The sequence below is a fragment of the Mchenga conophoros genome, linkage group LG6 (genome assembly GCF_057382185.1).
Source record: "Mchenga conophoros isolate Kocher_MC1m ecotype Shallow Benthic linkage group LG6, M_conophoros_male_GT1.1, whole genome shotgun sequence".
NCBI classification, from domain to species: domain Eukaryota; kingdom Metazoa; phylum Chordata; class Actinopteri; order Cichliformes; family Cichlidae; genus Mchenga; species Mchenga conophoros.
This window is the reverse complement of record NC_140531.1, coordinates 27,570,312-27,592,248: the sequence shown is the minus strand read 5'-3', so window position 1 is coordinate 27,592,248 and position 21,937 is coordinate 27,570,312. Positions and strand designations below refer to the sequence as shown.

Genomic DNA, 21,937 nt, shown 5'->3' with positions numbered 1-21,937 from the left:
ATAATAGAGCTAATTAATTTAAAAAAAAAAGAAAATAAGAAGATCAAAAAATAATTCTAATATTATGACATCATATAAAAACACAGAATCTATATAAAATGGATTCATTTTAATATTGTCTAAAGAATTTTCACAGGAAGTAAATTCAAGGCAACTGCATCACTGTATTTTTTAAATTCAGTAAATATATTAAATTGGTGCAAAAATTCAACAGATTCAATCTGTCGGCACAAATTTCTTTTTTATTACATTGGTAATAATGTTTTTTTCTCTATGCACAGCTATTTACTGCAGTGTTTCTTTGGCTGTGGGCCAAGAAAAAATTTAGCTGCAGGCGTAACTCTCTTAAGAGAAACATTAAGTCAGAACCTTCAGATTTGAAAGCATATGTTTCTTCTTTGAGCTCTGGACACGTTAGGATGCCCTGGCTGAGTGTGTTACGTTGTAATGCTGTATTATTGTCCTAGTCCAGCACTTGTTGTCCTAATTGGCCTTTACCTACCTCTGGTTTCCCCTGGAGTCTCTCTGTACAACAGCCTGTGACAGAAGTAGCCATTGGCTGGGTTTTCACCTCCTTTTCCACTCATGTCCTTGTCCTGAGGGCATCCAGTCCACAACATGTTCTTTCCTGTCTGCACAGCCAATAGCCTGAAGCCAGTAACCAGTTGTTGCAGTGCGTCTGCGATACATAACTTAGGGATTGGACACTGAAGTTAAGTCTACAATGCAGAGCAATTATTTAAGTCTGTGGCTTCTTTCATTTCAAACATGACTTTTGCTGCAGAAAATCTGAAAAACTTCTCACCTAAAAATGTAAACCCAGCAAATGTATGTTTGCTGGATTTACAAGTTAATACTGGACTGTGATAGATTTAATGAAATTTTTCCTGATCATAAATACATCTTTTTTTTTTTAAAGTCAAAATGCTTATATCTCAAAGACAATGTCTGCAAATATAGAGGTAAAGTTTCATTTCATTTTGCAAGTTACAGATGAACTTTGTTCCGAGGACAGTGTTTCTATTTTGTTTTCGAGGACAGTGTTTCTGACCTCTGGTGAGGTTACTGAGGCCCTAAGGGTGGCAGTGATGTGATGGTTCACTTTTGTAGTTGCACACATGCAAACACTAACACATGTATATAGATATAATGAATGTGCAGCAGAGAGAGTACTCTAGTCTGACCTAGTTGTGTCCCCTCAGATATGCGTCTCCCTTGCAATCTGCCTCACACTTTAAAGAGGAGTGTACTCACACTGTAGTTTTAGTTAGTAGAAGTACACTGTAAAGATGTTAAATTTATTTCTTTGACACATTTTTGATCACTCCACATTTGGCTTGGAAAGTCAAATTTAATTATTGTAGAATCTATATGAATTCTGTGTAAATCTGTAACGCTTGAGATTCCAACAGGCTATCCAAGCACCCCATCCCCAGTGTCTAAAATGCAGTCTGCTCTCGACACACCACCCTCCCACACAACGTCTTTTCTCAACCCATTCAATTGTCCCACCAGACAGAGACCCCCTGTCCCATTTCCATCCCCCTGTCACACCCACCATTCCCATCTCTCCAGCTGACTGGAGACCATTTAAGTAGTCCGGAGCATCCAGCAGCCAGACAGACTCCCCAGTAGCAGGTGCTGGAATGGGGTCTCTTAAGACTGTGGGAACTGTAGCCCAACAGCTGTTTGCCGGTCACCCAGACAGCACGCGTAGCCAGAAGGCACTCTGCTGGGTGCGGTTTAAAACACTTGACCCTTTCATAATGCTTCCTTTGATTTTTAGGTAAATTAGCTTAGATTTTGAACACATCTTAAGTAAACTGTTTGGTGTTGCTTTATTTAAAAAACAAAACACGTTTAGAACACTTGCGCATTTTTACATTCTTTAATCTTATAAAAATGTTGTTTACCTCTTCTGACATCATCAAAAAAATAAATCTGTTATTTCTACGTTTTTTAAAATCAAATGAAAAGATCACTTGGCCCCAAAGAAGCCACGGAGGTATAGATTGGTCCATATGCTCAAGCTGTGACACACACATAGGCACACACAAGTGAGAGAACCCCCTAGTGGCTTCATTAATGCAGCCTCTCTCAGGGAAACCAGAGAAGTCACTATGGTCTCGCTCTTCTATTTTCTCTCTTCTCTCAGCAGAGGTAAACAGACATGAATGATGAGCTTTTTAAACCCCACGGAGACCGTCCCCTCTGTTTTTCTTTTTCTCTATGTTTCCGGAAAAACATGTGCATGCCGTCCTCTATGTGAGTGGGCGTAAAGTTCTTCTCAAAGAGAGATGGAGAGGGTCAGTATGGTGACAAAAGACTAGTAAAGGTTCCCTCCTCCTTTGATTTTGGGTTTATGTCATCCCATAATTTTAACCGAGAAGCCGAGCTGCCTCTGTTGCTCACACTCAAGCTAAAAGAATCACTTTGTCACTACAGTTATTCTCATTCTGTTCATGCTTTCTCTTTCGCTGTCTCCCTTTCTTTTCCCTCACCACTGTATGTGCCGACCTCTCCCCACCCCCACAGACTGTCTTCCATCTCTCTCTACCGCACTCTTCTTCTTTCTTTCTGTCACCCAGCCCTTTATTTCATTCAAATGGGGAAGAAAGGCATTTAATTCTTGGCTTATTGCCCATTTCCATGATGGCAGCTAGTGTCATTAGCAGGAATTCACCTCTTGCTTATTTGTGCTTCAACTCCGGCTGGTATCACACAGCTCCACTGCAGTGTTGATGCTGCTTGTCCGTGTTTTGTAGTAAGCACTGTCGGTGTACCTACATTAGGATGTTTTTATTATTAAACTGATGTCCACCATTTCTGTAGTTCAGTGCAGGTGAGAATAAGCTAGACTCCACATACACGCATACAAAAAGGCTGTCTTTCTGTCCGTTTGAAACGTGAAGAGCTACAGAGATGCTACTTTTTTTCCCTTTCCGTTTTTGACCCTTTTCATTCACAAGGCATAATCATAGGCTGCCCTCCTAATTGCAACCAGAATGAAAGCAACACATTACTGACATATGATTGCAAATGGTAGATGGAAATAATTCTCCCCTTGCCTTTGTTTTTCATATTCAGCTTGCTTTCATGCCCTTCCCGCAAATCAATGATTTGCCAAGAATCAGCAGTACCTTTTTCTGGAATGCCTGGAAAGGGAGTTGAAAGGGGAACAATGGAGGCACATTAAGGTGAAAAGAAAGGAAGGCTGTTTTGCATTAGTCCACTCGTACATGTTGGCAAAGATGCACCAACATTAAAACCTTTGCAGTGTAATGCAACCCTGTAATCCTGTTGTAAACACTCCTTTTGTGGAGCTAATAATGGTCCGGTTTTGTTGAGGTAGATGTCCACATGTGCTGCCTCTGCAAAAGGATTTTTTTTTTTTTTTTTGCTTCACTGACTAACCTGTTGCAGATGTACTAAGATGATGTCTGCTGTTTCTTATTCTTGCGTGGATCTGTGTAAGCACTCTTAAGACGAAGGCTGCTATACTTCTCCTCAGGTATTTTTCCATTCTCTCGCTCTCTGACCTCCTTTCTTTTATCATGTGCATGAGAGTCACCTTTTCTTTCATATTTTTTTATGTGTGTGGTTTGGGGGGGCTTGTTCAAAATTAGCTTTGTACATTTCCTCTGTGACAAAGGTGTTGAGTGTGATAAAAGAGGACTGCTTTGCAGAGTTTACATTAGTCAAGTAATCTTTTATTTTCAAATTGTGCGAATGAAGGAGGAAGATATGCTGGGTGGTAAGGAACTGACTGAACAAAATAGTTTTACTTTGACTGCCCTCCCCTGAGCTTCTTGGATAGGGTCCACAGAGTGATAAAGTAGTGCTCCTATTTGCTTGGAAATCGACCACGTACAGTTGGACAAAGAGAAAACAGTAAATCAGTGGGCTTTGCTGATCAGGATTTGTTTTCCTACTGACTACGGTAGTAGTAAAAAGTTGTTTTGAACAATTTAATATAAGGCCAATTACTTTTGCAGTCTACATCAGTTTAAACTAGGAGTGCACAATAAACTTTCCCAAGGGGCCAGAAGAGAAACTGAGTATGTTGTGGAGGGCTGCATCAGTAAGCTAAACTCAGTTCTGCTCAGTAGCTCTGGGTTTTGAAAAGTCCTATACAAATAAAGTTATTATTATTAATGTTATGTTTTTATAAGCTGGTGTAGCTCTCACTACCAGTTTCTGAGTTTTGACCCCAAACTTTTTTCTTATATCAAGTTGGGCTGGGCGATATGGCCTAAAATCCATATCACTGTATAATTTGAAGCATGTGCGGTAATATGATATATATCGCGATATATTCTTTTCTTCTGTATTAAGTATTTTACACACTATAGGGACATTTAAAATCCTTTAATTTTCTCAAAAATCGACAGTGTGCCTTATGTACGAATTCTGGTTGTGCTTACTGACCTCAAACTGATTTTATGTGGTTCACGCCACTCAAAAATCTGTCAAAAATGTTTTAGTACGACTTTGGTAAGCTACGAAGGCGCACAGCTTGATGGATTGTCGGAGCATTATGGCTGCCGTAGTCAGGAGCCTTGCGGAGTAATCTGGTTCCTAAACTCCGTCTGGTTCAGGTCCCAAAGTCACACGATCACTGCGGCATCACTGAGAGTTAAAACTGTCTAAATTATTTCATCTTTAATAAAATGATCAGCATTTCTGCTTTACCAAGTGTAACAATTAAGTTTAACATCTAGGCATCCATGAAAATCGAATTTATTACATTTAACGGAGTTAGAAGTTAGCAGGAAGTTAGCTCGCTAGTTTTGCTAGTTACCTAAATATGATATAGCATGTTCTGACTGAGAGATTTCTGAAAAAAATTAAAACGTACTGCTCTGCTACCAATTCCAACATTAATGAAGACAGAAAACTAAACAGCAGTGATGTTTGTAGGGTTACTGGAGTTGGGCTAGCTGGTATATAATGATGTGCTACGTGATCGCTAGCAAAACAGCTACGTTAGCATAACAGCTACATTAGCATAACATTAGCACAGTGAAGTTGAAGGATGGCCGCTAACTTTTTTTTCACTCAATAAAAGTTAACGTGAGGGTTTCTGGTGGTTAGGGACCAATGCAATTGCATGGCAGGATGCTGTAAACGGACCAAACTTCAGTCAGGAGAACAACTGAGATAATCCATCCACAATACGAGGTTAGTCATTAATATACTGCAACAACATGGGAATAGAGCAGTTGTTAGGGAATTCAGCATGAATTGATTGATAACATTGATTCATTCAGCAATGAATCAATGTTACGGAAGCGCAGTTTTTGGCTTTCCCTATATTCCAAAAGTGCTTTGTCTCTGCTATTACTGTCGCCCAGCATAATTTGCAGATGATGTTGTTTGCAGCCACTGCAATGCTGTCGACCAAAATAGGTGCAGCTTGATGACACCATCAACATGTGCTACCGTTGGCCAAATTTATATCATTTCTACCGTATACCGTATACCGTTCACACCGCCCACCCCTGTTGTCAGAAGTCAGAAAACCCATGGCAAGTGTAATTTAAAAACTTTCTGATGATAGGCACACATGGCTTTTTTTCCAGCATCTTTTAAATGAACGTAAAAAGAAAAGTACACTTACAGCAAATATGGGGATTACTTTTGTTGTGATGTTTCATTAGTTATTTCTGTTTTCAGCTGATTGCAAACTGACTGTAGATTAATGTTGGTGTGCATGTGTGTGTCATCAGTCTGATGACCCTGAACGATAAGGCTGCCTGGGAAGTGGAGATAAGTGAAAATGTAATTCACAGCCTCTGTGGCACGTTCAAAGTATCTAAAAGTCATACATCTGCCAGAATATGTGTCTTTGTCTTCACACCTCAAATAAATGGACTTTTCCTTCTATATCTAGTTAGTTGGTCTGCGTAATGGTGATATTCGTAGCTCCTACTTCTCATTAGCTTTTCTGTCATTTGCCTGAAGCTACCCTATTGGTTAGAGTGTTTGGATGCTGGATCAATAGCCTCTCTGCTCTCACCCACTAACATTAATAAGATTATTGATTAGCTGCCTCCCACAGATTGATTACCCCTTTGCAGCATCAACCCAGTCTATTATTAGTTCACCATTTGATGGTGGCTGCTTTTGTGCCTAAAGAATCTGCTTGTGCGTGATTCCATCTTGATCAGAGTTGTAAAAAGCTGCGATTTGGTAGCTTGGTGAGGGATTTGTAGATCATAGATCATAAGTAGAAGGACAAAATCTATGGACAATCCCTCATTTTCAGTTTTGTCATACAGATAATTCCTAGATATACAGAATCGCATGTGCAGTATTATGTATATGCAGGTAGTGAGAAGCAAATAGACACACACTTATTCACACAAGCTTGGAGGAACTGTTATGTGGTTTCTTATTGCAGTGCAGTTGAAGGAGGAGTAGGCCCAGTAAAGCGTAAGGAGTGATGGATGAGACTCTGTCCTGGTTTCATTCCAATAAATGAACGGCGTTCCACTTGGGCTTCCCTTCACAGTCCCAGCCAGTGAAGCCACGATGGAGACGGATGGGTCTCTCGCTGCCGGGTGTTGGAGGAGTGCAGAAGGGAGAGAGGGACAGGGTGAAGAAAGTGGTGGGGGGAAAAATGGAGGAGGGAGACATGAGTATAATAGGACATAGGTGAGAGATGGGATAATAATAAATAAATGACTTTAGAGAGTGAAAAGGGAGTAAATCAGTAACCTCTGTTTAAGAAATGGAAGTTAAGTAAAAACTGGGGAGAAAAAGAGAAGGAAAGAACGATGTAAAAAGAAAGCAAAGGCTCCATCTCAGTGTTTCTGTTTGGCTGACTGCACCAGAGCAAGGATATATGGATATCCTGAAGCTGATATGACAAGAAGCACGCTTGGCTGTGCATTCTGATTATGTTTTAAATCCTGAAACATGCAAGCCTGACCATCTCATCCTGCCAAGTCTGATAGCTAGCGTTAACTAACCAAGAAGATAAAATTGGTTCAGGAAGCTAACTGTAGCCTGGTTGTGAACTTGCATTACATGATTCTCCTTACTCTAAACTTATGAATTTCTTTTCTTTCTCCCCTCCTCCTTGTCCTCCCTGTACTTTTACTCCTCTCTATCTGTCTCCTTTGTTTAATCTCTTACCCCCCCCCCCCCCCTTTTTTTTTTTTTTTTTCCTCTTTAGACATATCCCTCCAGTGTGGCCCTGGTGCCCAGTATGAGATCTCTTATTGGGGAGCCTCTGTACCAGTTGACAGCCCATCAAGTGCCAACAGCTGGGACAAAGTGATTATTGACAAGAGTGATACAGAAGCTTGGCCCTCCATCAGCCGCAGTAGTGACCCCTGCAACCCTGTAACACCAGAATGCCCCTCGGGCTCCACCAGCTCTAACCTAGACACCAGTGCTGTCACTACTACCAGTAGGAGTAGTTTTGTGAGTATGGCCACAGGCGCAGCAGGCCAGCAGGCCCACTACCCCTCTCTCAAAGCTAACAATAACATGATGACAGGACCTGGATCAACCAACGCATTAGTAGGTAATAGAGGCTGGGTTTCAGATGGTAAACAAGATGGTATGAATAGTGGCAGAGTTGGAGCACCCAATAACTGGGGCTCTTCCAATTTTAACTTGAATCTCAACCCAAATGCCAACCCTTCAGCCTGGCCTGTTCTGGGCCATGAGAGTGTTGGAGGTGGTACCAGTGGGGTGTCCAGCTCTTCATCCCTTCCACCAGGCATAAATGGCAATGGAAATTTAGGAAATGGGAACATGGGAGGTGCTGATAACGGTGGGGGAAGTTGGGTTGGCATGATGAGTGCTACAGAAAATGAGCAACAGCACCCTTCAACCAACACAAACTTGTCCTTCAATATAGAGCCTGTTAACCTTAACACTGATGGACCAAACCACACTAAACAACAACAAGCTCAGGAGCCTATGAGCCCTATCCATGGTTTAACTGGTTGGGGAGGCCAGTCACCCACTGAGTCATCCCAGCTCAATGGGGATACAACCGGCAGCTCTGTATGGGGTAGTGGAGAAACCAAGGCAGCTGACTCCCCCAAGGACTCCAGCTGGGACTCAACAACATCTGGAGGCCTCTCTGCTTGGGGTCGCCAAGGCAGTGGTGGTGGGAGTAGTGGAAGTGGTGGCTGGGGTGATTGGGGAAAATCCTCTGGCGGTGGAGAAGCAACTAAAGGTTGGGACAACATAGATGCTGGTAGTTCTGGCTCAGGCCAAGACCAGCAACTGAGCTCTTGGGGCCAGCAGCTTGGAACAGCCCCAGCAAGTGAGGACAGCGGAGACAGCAGTGAAGGTCGATCCCAGCGTAGAGACAGATCCTCCAGCATGGAATTTGCCCCTATGCTACCACGGCAAGACCTTGACCCTAGAGTCCTGAGTAACACAGGTTGGGGACAGACCCCCGTCCGACAGAACACTGTATGGGAGATGGAAGAAGCAAACTCTGATGATGGAAAGAGCAGTAGCAGCTCAGACACCATAGGAGCCTCCAGCTCCAATGGCGGACCCTCATCTACCAATGGCACCATAACTCCTACCATTGCTCAGAGGCCTGGATCTGGAGGGAAAAGTGACAGTGAAGGATCTTCATCTTCTGGGTGGGGAGCTCCAGCATCTCAGCCAGTCCAGACAGGATCAGGATGGGGTGACCCCCCACAGTCACTCAGTAAAGCTCCGAATGGCACTACTAGTGGCTGGGGAGATCCTTTGCCTTCCAGTGGTCCCAAGAATGGGGGTACCTCATCCTGGGGATCAGAGGACAAGTCATCCAGCTGGGACAATGGCCTAGTGAAAAACCAGCCTACTAGCTGGGGAGAAGGCCCCAAAAATGCCCATAAGTGGGGCAACAATAATGGTGGTTCTAATGGCTCCACCACAGGGGAATGGGGAGAGCCAGACATCAAGAATAATGGTTCCTCTAGCAGCATGTGGGAAGGAGAAGGAAGTAACGGAGGAAATGGTGGATGGAAGGAAAGTCCTCGAGGAGCAAATGGAGGAGGCTGGGGCAAAACTCCTGCTGTGAGTAATAGCAGCTGGGGGGAGACCTCACGTGCCAATGGACCAGTGCAGGGTGGCTGGGGCTCCTCCAAGCCACAAGAAAGCAGCAGCAGCAGCACTGGTAGTGGAGGAGGTGGAAGTATTGGTTCTTGGGGAGGTCCCAGTTCTGTGAAGCAGAACAACTCTAGCTGGGGTAATGTCAGCAAACAAGACCAAGGTATGGAGCCTACTGGCTGGGAAGAGCCCTCTCCTCCCTCCATTCGTAGGAAGATGGAGATTGACGATGGAACATCTACCTGGGGGGATCCCAGTGCCTACAACAAGACAGTCAACATGTGGGATCGTAACAATCCCACTAGTAACCCAGGCAACAGCGGCCCCCCTCCAAGTAAGAATGGTGGAATGATTATTCCCAACAATAACAACAACAATCACTCCGTTGGACCTGGCAACAACAATCACCATCACTCTCACCCTCACCATATGCACCACCATACTCATCATGGCCAGCCCCCAACTCACCTGCAACACCATGGAAACAACAATGGGTCGCCCAACAATGCAGCATCACATCCAAGTGTGGGGCCCCAAGGCAGACCCACCCACTCCAACCCAGGTATTTAAAAGACTTAGACATTAATGACCTAAAATCTTATTTTGCTTAACATTCAAGTAGTATTTGAAATTCAAAAATGAATTAAAATTTGATTTCTGATCTTGTAGTCTCCCACCATACTATATTCAATGAAATGTTTAAAAATTTCAAACTGACTTTTACAAAAGTGGGTATTTCTTTCTAACAGCATATGTGTGTTTTATTCAAGGGATACTGATTTTCTTGTCTGTTAACAAGCCAGGGAGACAGACAAAGACAAAGAGATTTTGTTTTCACCTGTTCCCATAAAATGAGAAAATTATAACAAGCTTGGGAACTATGGTCCTTCCTTTCAAAAATAATTTCTTTGAAGAATTTACAAAGTGACTGTTTTTGCTCTCAGAGAAGTTAAAATCTTCACAGTTGTCATCAGCATTTAATAGTAGGTTTAAGTTTGCACTTTCACAAGATCTAGTAAGTCTTTGAAAAACAAAAGCCCTGTGAAGCATAGATATTTGCCAAAGCTTTAATGGCAAACAGTTTTAATTGTGAATGAGACCACTGCCATCTGCTGTCTGCAATTTGTGCTGCAGTGACTAAGGAGCATCATGAACACTTCCAAAACACATTTAAGCCAAATAGCTGCCCATTTCTGCTGATGTCATTAATTTAGGCTTTTCCTAATCTGCTGCTTTGCTTTGTCTTGTCTCATTCACCTACACATTCATAGACACAGCTTGGCAGGCTGTGGTGGTGAAAGGCATATAATTATAAAAAACCACAGCATACAATAGAAAAGGTTACTATCACTTATTGATATGTCACTAAAGCTTAGTCTCTTTAGACCTTCATGCTATGTGATGCTGGCCTTGATGGGAACAGTGGTATTATTCCATTTGTTTTCAGGGAAGCACATAAGAGGATTAACTAATGATGTTTTAAAATTGATGAAAATTTCTGCTGTAAAGAAGCTGATTTCATTCTTTTAACTAATTAATTGCCCTTTCTTCCAGGCTGGGGGGAGATTCCAAGTGTTCAGCCCAAGTCAGAACCTGCTTGGGGAGAGCCAGCAGCTCCAACATCAGCTGTGGACAATGGTACCTCAGCCTGGGGCAAGCCCCCAGGTGGGGTAGGAGGATGGGGAGACGGTGGCCATGAGTCCTCTGGCCCCTATGGCAGGGGAAGTGGACCCCCAGGTTCTGCACCTTGCAAGCCAGGTAACACTCAGAATTTATTGTTAATGCTGGATGTTAATAATAGGAGTTGATTAGCTGATACCACCAGTGCTATATTCAGTGCCATCAATTAGTTCAGACTTACAAAATTACTGTTTTTCTGCTTTAACCTGTGAACACAATTGTCAACTTAGGCACTGGTTTGCTTTGGGTTCACTATTTTGTTTATGGCAGTAGCTCCATAATATGTTTGCACAGCACACTTCAGTTAGGGAACACAAACGGGAAGTTTCTACAGAACTGTACCGTTTGTGCCAGTTTTGAAAGTTTTTGTTAGTGCTGCTGGAGTGTTGCTTGGATTAAAGCAATTCCACGCCTCAGTGGAGCTTGGTTATTTGTGCTGTTGGTTTTAAATGTTGGAAACGATAGAGGGGAGGTGTAGGGAGAAAGTGCAGACTGGCATGTAGCAACAGTGGCACCAAGTGGCTGTGTTTAAAGTTACGTGCTGCTCAGCTTCTGAAATGGTATTGTGAATATAGAGGACACATAGTATCGAGTAATGCACTGAAGATTTTTTTTCTTTTATTCCTCACAACTTAATCCTATATTTCCCATCCCTTTCTTTCAGGCCCCAAACCTATGCAAGATGGCTGGGGAAATGGAGGGGAAGAGATGGGCATGTCTACCAGCCAATGGGACACTGAGGATGGGGATGTATGGAACAGCCCAACCCCCCAGGAGAGCAGCTCTTCTTGTAACTCCTGGAGCAATGGACCCAAGAAGTGCCCAAACAAGGTCAGTGAACTCGCCTGTCACAGTGGCATTTATGACCTTGGAAACATCATGTAATGTTGAATTCATAATATTTTTGCTTCTTTGTTTTCAGGGGAAGATGGGCAACAAGCCAGATGAGGCCTGGATTATGAACCGTCTCATCAAGCAACTCACTGACATGGGCTTTCCGGTATGAACCCTGCATATTTAGAATTAAGTGTCAATGCAGACTCAAAGCACTCGCAAGCTTTCTTCTGGAATTTTTGCTTTAATGCCTCTGTGCTGGTGGCAGATTTAGCTGCGAGGCATCATTTATTTAGGTTATCAGTTCTGAAAGTGATACTCAGAGATGAAGGTCACTATGACCTCTAACCAGGAATTTGATATTTATTCAACACAGGAAGAAATTTCTTACGATTTAGCACAAGCATGCACTAGCGCTGTGGAATGAACAAATTGGATTTCAATGGTCAAAGGTTATTGTGACCTTAAACAAAAATTTTGGGGCATTATAAATGAAACCTTTTCAGGCTGGAAAAACTATCAAGTGATGAAATATCAGCTCTTCTGGCAAATTAATCCCAGTCTGGTTATGCTAATTACAAGGTTTTTGTACTTCACAGAGAGACCCTGCTGAGGAGGCATTGAAGAGCAACAATATGAACCTTGACCAGGCTATGAGTAAGTACACCAGCATTTTCGTGTGTCAACCTTGTCTTTACGCTTGCTGTTCTGAGATGTTTGTTTTTATTTGAATAAATCAGTTCATTCTCTTCAGTTCCGCTTGGTTGAATACTGAGGGACCTTTTTCTTTAAAATATATATTTTTTACCACTAATGAGATTAAATAAAACTCTCTTTTATAGTGACACAATATATTTATTTGGCTAGATTTCACAACCTCTGCAATCACCTCTTCTCCTTCTAGCTGCTCTTTTAGAGAAGAAAACAGACCTGGACAAGCGAGGCATGGGCATGTCTGATTACAGCAATGGCATGAACAAGCCTTTGGTGTGTCGGCCTTCCGCACTCTCCAAAGACCCCTCCGAACGCAACGCCTTCCTCGACAAGGTACGTCGGGTATAAATGCATGGTGGTATTCAATTCAATTTAGTTTTATTTATACGGCACCAAATCATAACAACAGTCGCCTAAAGGCGCTTTATATTGTAAGGTAGACCCTACAATAATATGTACAGAGAAAACCATATGACTCCCTATGAGCAAGCACTTTGGTGACAGTGGGAAGGAAAGACTCCCTTTGAACAGGTAGAAACCTCCGGCACAACCAGGCTCAGGGAAGGGTGGCCATCTGCTGCGACCGATTGGGGTGAGAGAAGGAAGACAGGATAAAGACATGCTGTGGAAGAGAGCCAGAGATGAATAACAAGTATGATTCAGTGCAGAGAGGTCTATTAACACATAGTGAGTGAGAAAGGTGACTGAAGAAAAAACACTCAATGCATCATGGGACTCTCCAAGCAGCCTACACCCATTGCAGCATAACTAAGGGAGGATTCAGGGTCACGTGATCCAGCCCTAACTATATGCTTTAGCAAAAGGAAAGGTTTGAGCCCTTACTGTAACTTTAGGCTTTTCTCTAATTATATGCTTAGATTGTAGCTTTTATGATATGTTAACACATCACATTGGAAGGTTTTTAGATTGTAACGTCTTGGTTAGTACAAGAAATGTTTTTACACACATATAATTAACATTGTCAACGTGTAATGTTTGATGTTGCACTCATCTGCCTTTATTCCCCTCATTAACTGTTTATTTTCCTCTGGTCTAGGATGGCGTCCTGTCAGACGACACCCCCCCATCACCGTTTTTGCCTTCCCCCAGCCTGAAGCTCCCCCTGGCCAATAGTAGCCTTCCTGGGCAGGGTCTGGGACAGGGCAACCCGGGGCTGGCCATGCAAAACTTGAACAGACAGGTAAAGCAGGTTTTCTTTTCTTTTTCTTTTTCTTTTTTTTTTTAAATATATGTAGTATAAAATACTACATATGTAGTATGGGGGGGGGGCTTTGCACCCTTGGACAGCTGATACAGACAGTATCACTGTGCACAACCACTAATTTGCAGTGCTCTCTGTGGGATTTCCATATACAGATTGCAGTAGCAGCAACAAAAGATGTGTTAAATTGTTTTATACACATCTCTCTATTCACATGCTTTCCCACATCTCCCTTTTTCTGTTGCTCACTTTTGTGTATAACCTTGCCTGAAGAGCCCATTGAAACCAGATAGTTATGCTCTATCAAATATCACCCCTAGAGGCAGGCATGGCCCAGAAAAACTACAGGATGTCCTTGAAGTCCAAACAAAGGCACTGCAAGCAGCCTTTTTTCAAACTGAAAGGAAAGCCCTCTTCAGCAGTATGGGGTTAGAAATTTGAACAAGTGGCTTTTACAGGCTGATTGTTTTTCGTCAATTTAAAAAATGCAATTTCTGACATTTTTATGATCAAACAAACAGTTGCTCTCACCTTTTTCCCTCAGTATATGCTCTGCTGTAAAACACGTGATCTAGACCTAATCAAATTTTGCAATATTGCAGACACTTCACCTTTTTTTTTCTTCATTTCAAATTTTTTTTTATTTATGTATTTTTGTTTTGACGTTTTTTTGTTTATACTGCCATTACATGGCAGTACTCTTGAATATTTAATTGTACCATTGTGATTCCTGCATACAGATACCCAGTGGAATGTTTGGCAGTAGTGGAGCAGCACAAACCCGGGCCATGCAGCAGCAGCCTCCTCAGCCACCAGTGCCACCTCTCAGCTCCTCCCAGCCTAGTCTACGTGCTCAAGTGCCTCCGTTTCTCTCCCCTCAGGTAGTCAAACACATGATAATGCATATTAGATTTATTATGTGCTACTATGTCAAGTCCTAACACATATAAACAATCGCTTAAAGCTTGAAGATTTTGTGATATGGCCGAGGAACATGATTCTTTTCTTCCCCCATGTGTATATTTTGTATATTTTGGGCTTTTTAACTCATTTTAATTCTGTTGAATATGTCGTCTTTGTCCTCTTAAAATCTCCACAGCGTAGATCGCTTTTTACCTTTTTTTTAAAATCACACTTAAAAACTCATGTGCAGTTTCAGTGATGTGGTTGACATACTGTGGCCATAATTCTTGAAATTGCAAGATTGCCTCCCAGACCTTTCACCTCCCTTCTTTTCTATCCTGCAAAAATGCAGCGGTGGCTAGTTTCATCTTGCCAGAAGGTGCTTTTATGTACAGTTATTGTGATGTGGAGTGACTAACTTGTCATCTCTCTTTTGTTCCACCTCCATTTTTTCTATTCGCTTCAGGTCCAAGCACAGCTCTTGCAGTTTGCAGCAAAAAACATTGGTCTGAACCCTGCACTTTTAACTTCACCAATAAACCCTCAACAAATGACCCTGTTGTACCAACTTCAGCAACTGCAAATGGTGAGGTGCCATCGCTCTTTGCATTGCATTTGCAGCGCAGCTTTAACCTTTACAGCTTGTGCGAGAGAATATGTCTTCTGGACCTTTATTTTCGTTTTTGATTTTACTTTTTAATTAGATTTTACTTCCTATGAATATGTCATTTTTAAAAATGACGATATCTAACAATGCATGAGAAAGGGAGTGTAGATTTTTTTTATTGTTTACATCAACGTATTTCTTTATTTGTCTTCATCGATTCAGGCGTACCAGCGTTTACAAATCCAGCACCAGATGATGCAGGCGCAGCGCAATGTTTCCGGCCCTATTAGACAACAAGAGCAGCAAGTGAGTCAATAAATGTGTCATTACAAATAAAGTACGACCGTGAAGGTCTTTTAAAATTTCATGTGTGTGACTACATGTGGGCCATGAGTCATCGTACTGTGACCCAACTTCATTTATTCCTTTTTTTTTTTCTTTTTTTTTCACTTATTTTTTGTCACATCATTACAACAGCGAAAAGAATGTGCTTTGTAACAACAGGAGTTGCTGAAACGTTTAGATAACACAGGAACTTGTTACTTCCCATTATCTGACAACTTCTCCATTTTGCAAAAGGCGATAGTTTGTTCTCCTTTTTGTAAAAGAAATTATGTTTTGTTAAAAATAACCCACAAGATCCATAAGATATAGGTAAATCTTATCTATCTAACATTTTCTGTTTAAGCTTATCTTTGCAAACCACCCCTGCGTGTTCTTTTTGTTTGTTTTTGCTTGCGTATCTTTATCTATAACATTGAAACATTTTATTTTCCTCTTGCTTTTCCTTTCTATTCTCCACTGTCTCGACTTCCTCTTTGTTTTTCTTTTGTTTCATTATTTCCATCCATAATTTGATTAATGTTGTTGCTCTCCTGGCCTATATTTCCCAGTGCTTTCTTTTGAAATACATAATTATGACAGTCCTCCTTTTCTCTCCCAGGTTGCACGTACAATCACCAACATGCAGCAGCAGATCCAGCAGCACCAGCGTCAGCTGTACCAAGCGCTGCTGATGAAGCAGCAACAACTTCCCTCTCATTCCTCTTCTTCTTCCTCCTCCACTGGTCTGCATCCCCCCGGTGGCCCCGCCGGAGGCCCCGGCTCTGGCAAATCAACCCTGGACCCCTTCACAGGCACTCACCAGGCTCCGAGCCTTGCCGATACACTGCACACCAAAGAGCCGCCGTCGTCGCCCAGCGCCTACAGCACCTACCCTCTCTGTGAGTCTGCTCTAGCAACAACACGGGGCTGAAAGAACTACACTATGGTCACTTTGTTTAAAACTCAAATTTTCCCATGACACAGAAATAAAAGAAGAACCCTCATTGTGTATTACAGCCTGTGTAGCACCTGATTTTGTGTCATGTGAAGTAAAATAAAATCAGCAACTCTTTAAAAAAAAAAAAAAAATCGTGCAATTGCCAAAATGCTTGCATCTTTTGTCTTATAGTTGTATGTGCAACACAATGTATCAAACAGTGTATCGTTGTGTTGTGTGTTTGAAATATTTGTTTTTATTTGTGCAAATATTAACAAAAGATTCCTGTGTTTTGTGTTCAGCTGGACTGAATCCAAACATGAATGTAAACTGCATGGAGGTTGGGGGTCTGTCCCTTAAGGAGCCCCCTCAGCCCCAATCCCGCCTGTCCCAGTGGACACACTCCAACTCCATGGACAACCTCTCTGGCAACTCTTCAAATCTGGAGAACAACCTCAATAAGCACGGTACTTTGCACAATAACACAGACAAGCATGCTCACATAATGTAGAGGCTTTGAGAAAATTGTTAGATGAAACCAGCCTGACATTTAATGTTAAGTTGTTTTTTTGCATAAATACTTTCCAACGCCTTTTTAAAAATAATCTTGAGATTTTTGTGCAGACATGCTTCACTTGTTGAGGAGTGATTATAAGGCACTATTGCAAACGCCACACCTCCTAACACACTTAGGACTCGTTGACTTGTTTCCCAATGAGTAACTCAACAACTGACAGTAGCTTTTTGCCACTTGTATCATGCAAGACTTTCGACTGTGCGTTTGTTTTTTTCCGCACGTTCTGTTTGCAAGCTCATTAAGAATCCCTGAGTCTGAGGTGTCATAGTTCCACCCAATAACAATGACAGGTGTTGCAGTCACATCCTTGAATATAATTGTGACATTTCTGTGATTTTCGAGAAGACAAATGCAGTCTTATATTTGTGTCAGTTTGAAACCACTGAAGTACACAAAGCACTCAGTAATGATGTCAGTTACTTTCCATAAAAACAATTTCTGTAATGTTTTGAGAAACTAGTTAACTGACGCAGACTTGTCAACTACTGCATTACTTTCATTTTAGCATTTAAGATTTCGTCAGGTTCTGCATTTCATACACATGATCTGTTTTCCAGCTTATACGTAGATAACAATCTGTGGACTGCAAACAGTTATTCTTAGCTCATAGTTTCATCTTTTTTCTCCCACTATGGAAATGTTTATTGAAGATCTTAATCTTACGTCTACTGAAGCTCAATAGGAGCATCAGTAGACTTAAAAATAGACTTAATGTAGACACCATTTTTAGGGTGGTGTTAAATGTGCATTTATAATATTAATACTTGCAAAAATGTGTATATTTTCCTACTAAGTTGGACTAGGTTCAGGTGACTTTCTTACTTTTTCCTTGTGTGTTTCAGGTGCCATATCTGCTGCCTCTACCCTGGTCCCTCCTGGGAAGCCTCCTCAGCTGGAGGACTCATACAGCCCTTACAATCTAATCTCCAGCTCTGAGTCTCCCACCAGCCCCCTCGTGCCCCCTGACTGGGGCCAGGGCAAGAGTCCCAGTGAAAAGATCTCCAATGGGACCAACATTAACTGGCCCCCAGGTGAGAATGAGATGCAGAGGTATAAAGGTGTAGAACAGACAGGTGTTTTTCTTTAAATTGTGTGAAAAAGTCTCTGAATCTTTGGATACAAAGGCATTTATGAACATGTCGGGTGTTTATCTAGAACGCAGTACAATCTCACTGGACTAATAAAATACAAACAGTACTTTTCTTATGTCGTAATTGCATCAATTAAGGCTGCTGCTAAGGAAGCAGCTATTCAGTCTACAAAATTCAGAGGAAGATTTAAATACGAAGCATAGCATTAGATCAGGTTGGTTCACCACAATACCATTTTACACATTTACATGGCAGCTCTTATATAAAGTAGGCTAAACAGTATTACTGCTAAACGTAGCCTGTCCAGAGTGGACCTCTATCTGCAAGCCCTCTTGCAATTCATCTCACGCACCCCAGTTGCTGCAGTTGCAGTGCACCAAGTATAATTCAGCGTAACACCTCGCTTCACACCTTTGTGTACATCTAACCTTGAAGTTTTAGCAGTCCTTTATTGTGTGCGTGTGTTTTAGAGTTCTGCCCAGGGGTGCCATGGAAAGGCCTTCAGAACATCGACCCCGAGAATGACCCCAATATGACCCCTGGCAGCGTCCCCAGCGGTCCCACCATCAACACCAACATCCACGACGTCAACCGTTACCTGCTGCGAGACAGGAATGGAGGTATGACAACAGACAAGGGCCCAAATATCAGTACGACCGATAGCCCCACCGAAAAGTCGCGCTTTGTAAAGTTAGATGAATATACGTTAGTAACCACTTCCACAAGCCTATCCATGCTACCATATCTGCTTCACCACAGACCCCCACCATCATGCTGCACAGCATATATGAAATTAACCTTTTTGGGGGTTTGTGTCTGCTCACCACACTGTTCTCTACAACCATATAGCCACAGCTTCTCCACTTCAGAATGGCTCTTTGCCTCCAATCAGCAGCGACTGGCCCGTCAGTGGCTACTCTAGATCTTTCAGACTGTCGTCCTGTGATGGAGATGCCTCAGGTACACATCCCACGTATTCCCACTCATGTGTGGACCTGCTGACCTTTCCTTGCCCAAATGGAGAAATTCTCCTTATCTTCAACCTTACTTAACCTCTGAACTTTATTTATACATGTCCTTACCTCAGTCACACCTAAAAACCTGTTCCTTCAGCGCCTTAAACATCCTTTACCAAAACTCTTTGACCAAACCCACAAAAAAAAACAAGCCTCACCTAACTGGTCGTGACATTGGTACACACCCTATGTGTTCATGAATCTTAAAAAAGGATATTTGAAGTTTTTATTTGTAGACATTTTTGCAAAGTATGGTGTAATTGAAGACAGGTGGGTTTGTGGCTTGTTTTGCTGTTCATTTCCACATTTTGAAGCTACTATAAAGAAGTTCCAGATGATCCAGTTGAACGGTCATATTACATATAAAAAAAATAAATACATTAAAAAACATTTTTTAACAGTATCCTCTTTCTCTTTCTCTGTTTCTGCTCTCCATGTACAGGTAAACTGTCTGACATGAAATCCACTTGGTCCCCAGGGCCCATCTCTCAGAGCCAAGCTTCTCTGTCCCACGAGCTTTGGAAAGTCCCACAGGGGCCACGCAGCACCACAGCCCCATCACGGCCTCCGCCAGGCCTCACTAACACCAAGCCCTCCTCTACCTGGGGAGGCAATTCGCTGGGTCTGTCTCAAGGCTGGAGTGGCTCATACTCCTCTGGTGAGCACTCAATTTCTTTTTATCAGAAATAGTGATGTGAAACTATCTGATACGTCATCACTGAGTTTTTATTGAAAATAAGCATACTATTGGAAAAAGAGAAAAAAAACACCAGTATTGACAGTTTAGTGTGTGATTCAGGCACTTCGGGTGTGTGATTACTCCACTTTACATTTTTCTTCAGTTCTTGTTTTTATTTTGTGTCGTTCTGTTTTGAATTGACTTTAGTTTCAATGAGTTTCCTGAGTGAGATTTCTCATTTCAGTATCTATTGTGTCTAGTTTTAGTTTAGTTTTTATTCGGTGTTAGTTTTAGTTTTGTTTTTACTACACGAGGAAGAGTCAGATTGTGTGATTTAGAAAGTTTATAACGATATGATGTTTCTTTTCAAGCTATACAAACACAGTCATGTAGACAGTCTCAATAACCAGATTCCCCAAAGCCTGCTCAGACTGGTTGCGTTTATAAATTTGATTATAGTAACATAAAGTAAAGACATTATTCCTTTTTTATTTTTTAATGACACACTTTACAAGTAATTTTCTTATTTTCTTTTTTTTCTGAAGTCTCATTTATATTTATTTCAGGTGGCTAAAATGGTTTTTAATGCCCAGTTTTAGTTTTCATTTTCATTTCAGCTTTAGTTAATGATCATCATGTGGGTTAAACTGCTTTTTTAAAGAACAGTGTATCATCATCATAACTGCAATATTGGCTATTTACTTCATGAACAAATAAATATCAGGTTGCTTCTAACAATTTCTTTGAAATTGCTGAGCTTAAGCTGCGTACAGTGCCTGTAATTTACAGAGGACAAATCAGGACATTTGAGCAGATTGCCGTGACCACGAATACAGGCGAATACATCTCTGATGTATTACACGCAAGCCACAGACATGGTTGCCTATGCATAGGTGTGGTGTTCACAGCTGCGACTTAGCACAACCCAACTCTTGGTATTGTAAAGGTTGCCTGAACACACCCTGCCAAACTGACATCTTGAGGTTTACCAGCTTTCGCGTGACCTCGTTTTGACATGACAGATCTATACTTTATGCAGCAAAGAGGAAATAAATTTAGTGTGTGGAATAGATAGCAACTGGTGTCATGTTTTCCTTAGTAGTTGAGCTCTTAGACTTCAAGGCCCAGAGTCTCAGGGCTCTGGAAAAAGTCTCATAATATCAGAGAGTGTTGTATGTTGAATACAGCTATTTTTCTCTTTCTGTTAGAAGGGCACTGTCACATTGATACACACTCACTTTATCTTTCTTTAGAAAGAAGCCATCTAGGCTTCTTGCAATGCGTGCCTGTGCCTGACCAAGATTCAGTTTTGACATTGAGTCAAATAACTTGTAATGAAAGTATTTCTGCAAATCATTATTCCAAGAAAACTCTTAATTTTTAACTCTGTCTGCATCCGTGTTACAGAGGGAACCACATGGAGTACAGACAGCTCCAACAGAACCAGCAGCTGGCTGGTGCTGAGGAATCTCACCCCACAAGTGCGTATGCTTTTCTTTTTTTCTTTTTTTTTCTTTCCTTTTCTTTTTTTTTTGCTAGTTTTTCACTGATACCTTGGGCCATTATAAGGAATTCGAGTTTAGTCCGCTCAAATTTGAATCTGCAGTTGTAGATTTCTGCTGGTGTAACCTTTTATATAGTTGCAATGACAAAAGAAACAAAGCAAAAGGAATAAAAACAGAAGGTAGACTGTGTTTGAGATAAAATGGTAAGATAGTTGTGACTGCAACTTTAGTGTGCTAATGTCTTGTTCTTTGCTGCAGATTGATGGTTCAACTCTGCGGACCCTGTGTATGCAGCACGGCCCCTTGATCACATTCCATCTCAACCTGACCCAGGGGAATGCTGTGGTGCGCTACAGCTCCAAGGACGAGGCTGCCAAGGCCCAGAAGTCCCTGCACATGTAAGCGTTAGCACAAGTCTTTTACATCAGCAAAAGTGGACTTAAAAACGGGGGAAAAGGGCACTTTTTACTGAAGCAATATAACAGTGAAAAAAAAGACAAATGCTTGGGGAAAACACAGTGTTCCTGATTTCTTTAGTATCTTTTCTCATGAATAGAACAGTTCAACATTCTCAATAATTCCAAGCAATGTTATTTTTGTGTCTGGGACAGTCACATGGGGGTGGGGAGTCACACCGTGGTCAGATGTATTGCAAAATTACAGAGATTGTTGTGATAATTAGTTCATCATGGGAAAAGAGCAGTGTGGAGACACGTGTTTAGGCTGCACGCTCACGTTGTTATTTCTGTGAGTCTCATGAGAGTTCCCTGATTCGG

At 41.8% G+C, this 21,937-nt stretch overlaps 1 protein-coding gene across 4 annotated transcripts in view; it reads left to right on the top strand.

The window, feature by feature from the left end:
* Positions 1-21,937, top strand: part of tnrc6c2 (trinucleotide repeat containing adaptor 6C2) — a 54,418-nt gene that overhangs the window by 24,916 nt on the left and 7,565 nt on the right. For all 4 annotated transcript variants that reach the window (XM_085277212.1, XM_085277211.1, XM_085277214.1 and 1 more), the window contains 17 exons: positions 7,181-9,634; positions 10,627-10,830; positions 11,417-11,583; positions 11,675-11,752; positions 12,186-12,243; positions 12,491-12,633; positions 13,358-13,501; positions 14,263-14,403; positions 14,892-15,011; positions 15,255-15,338; positions 15,976-16,255; positions 16,596-16,760; positions 17,713-17,901; positions 18,432-18,581; positions 19,420-19,635; positions 21,064-21,137; positions 21,420-21,559. In XM_085277212.1, coding sequence (XP_085133338.1) covers positions 7,181-9,634; positions 10,627-10,830; positions 11,417-11,583; positions 11,675-11,752; positions 12,186-12,243; positions 12,491-12,633; positions 13,358-13,501; positions 14,263-14,403; positions 14,892-15,011; positions 15,255-15,338; positions 15,976-16,255; positions 16,596-16,760; positions 17,713-17,901; positions 18,432-18,581; positions 19,420-19,635; positions 21,064-21,137; positions 21,420-21,559 — 4,807 coding nt within the window. The remainder of the gene's footprint in view (positions 1-7,180; positions 9,635-10,626; positions 10,831-11,416; positions 11,584-11,674; positions 11,753-12,185; positions 12,244-12,490; positions 12,634-13,357; positions 13,502-14,262; positions 14,404-14,891; positions 15,012-15,254; positions 15,339-15,975; positions 16,256-16,595; positions 16,761-17,712; positions 17,902-18,431; positions 18,582-19,419; positions 19,636-21,063; positions 21,138-21,419; positions 21,560-21,937) is intronic.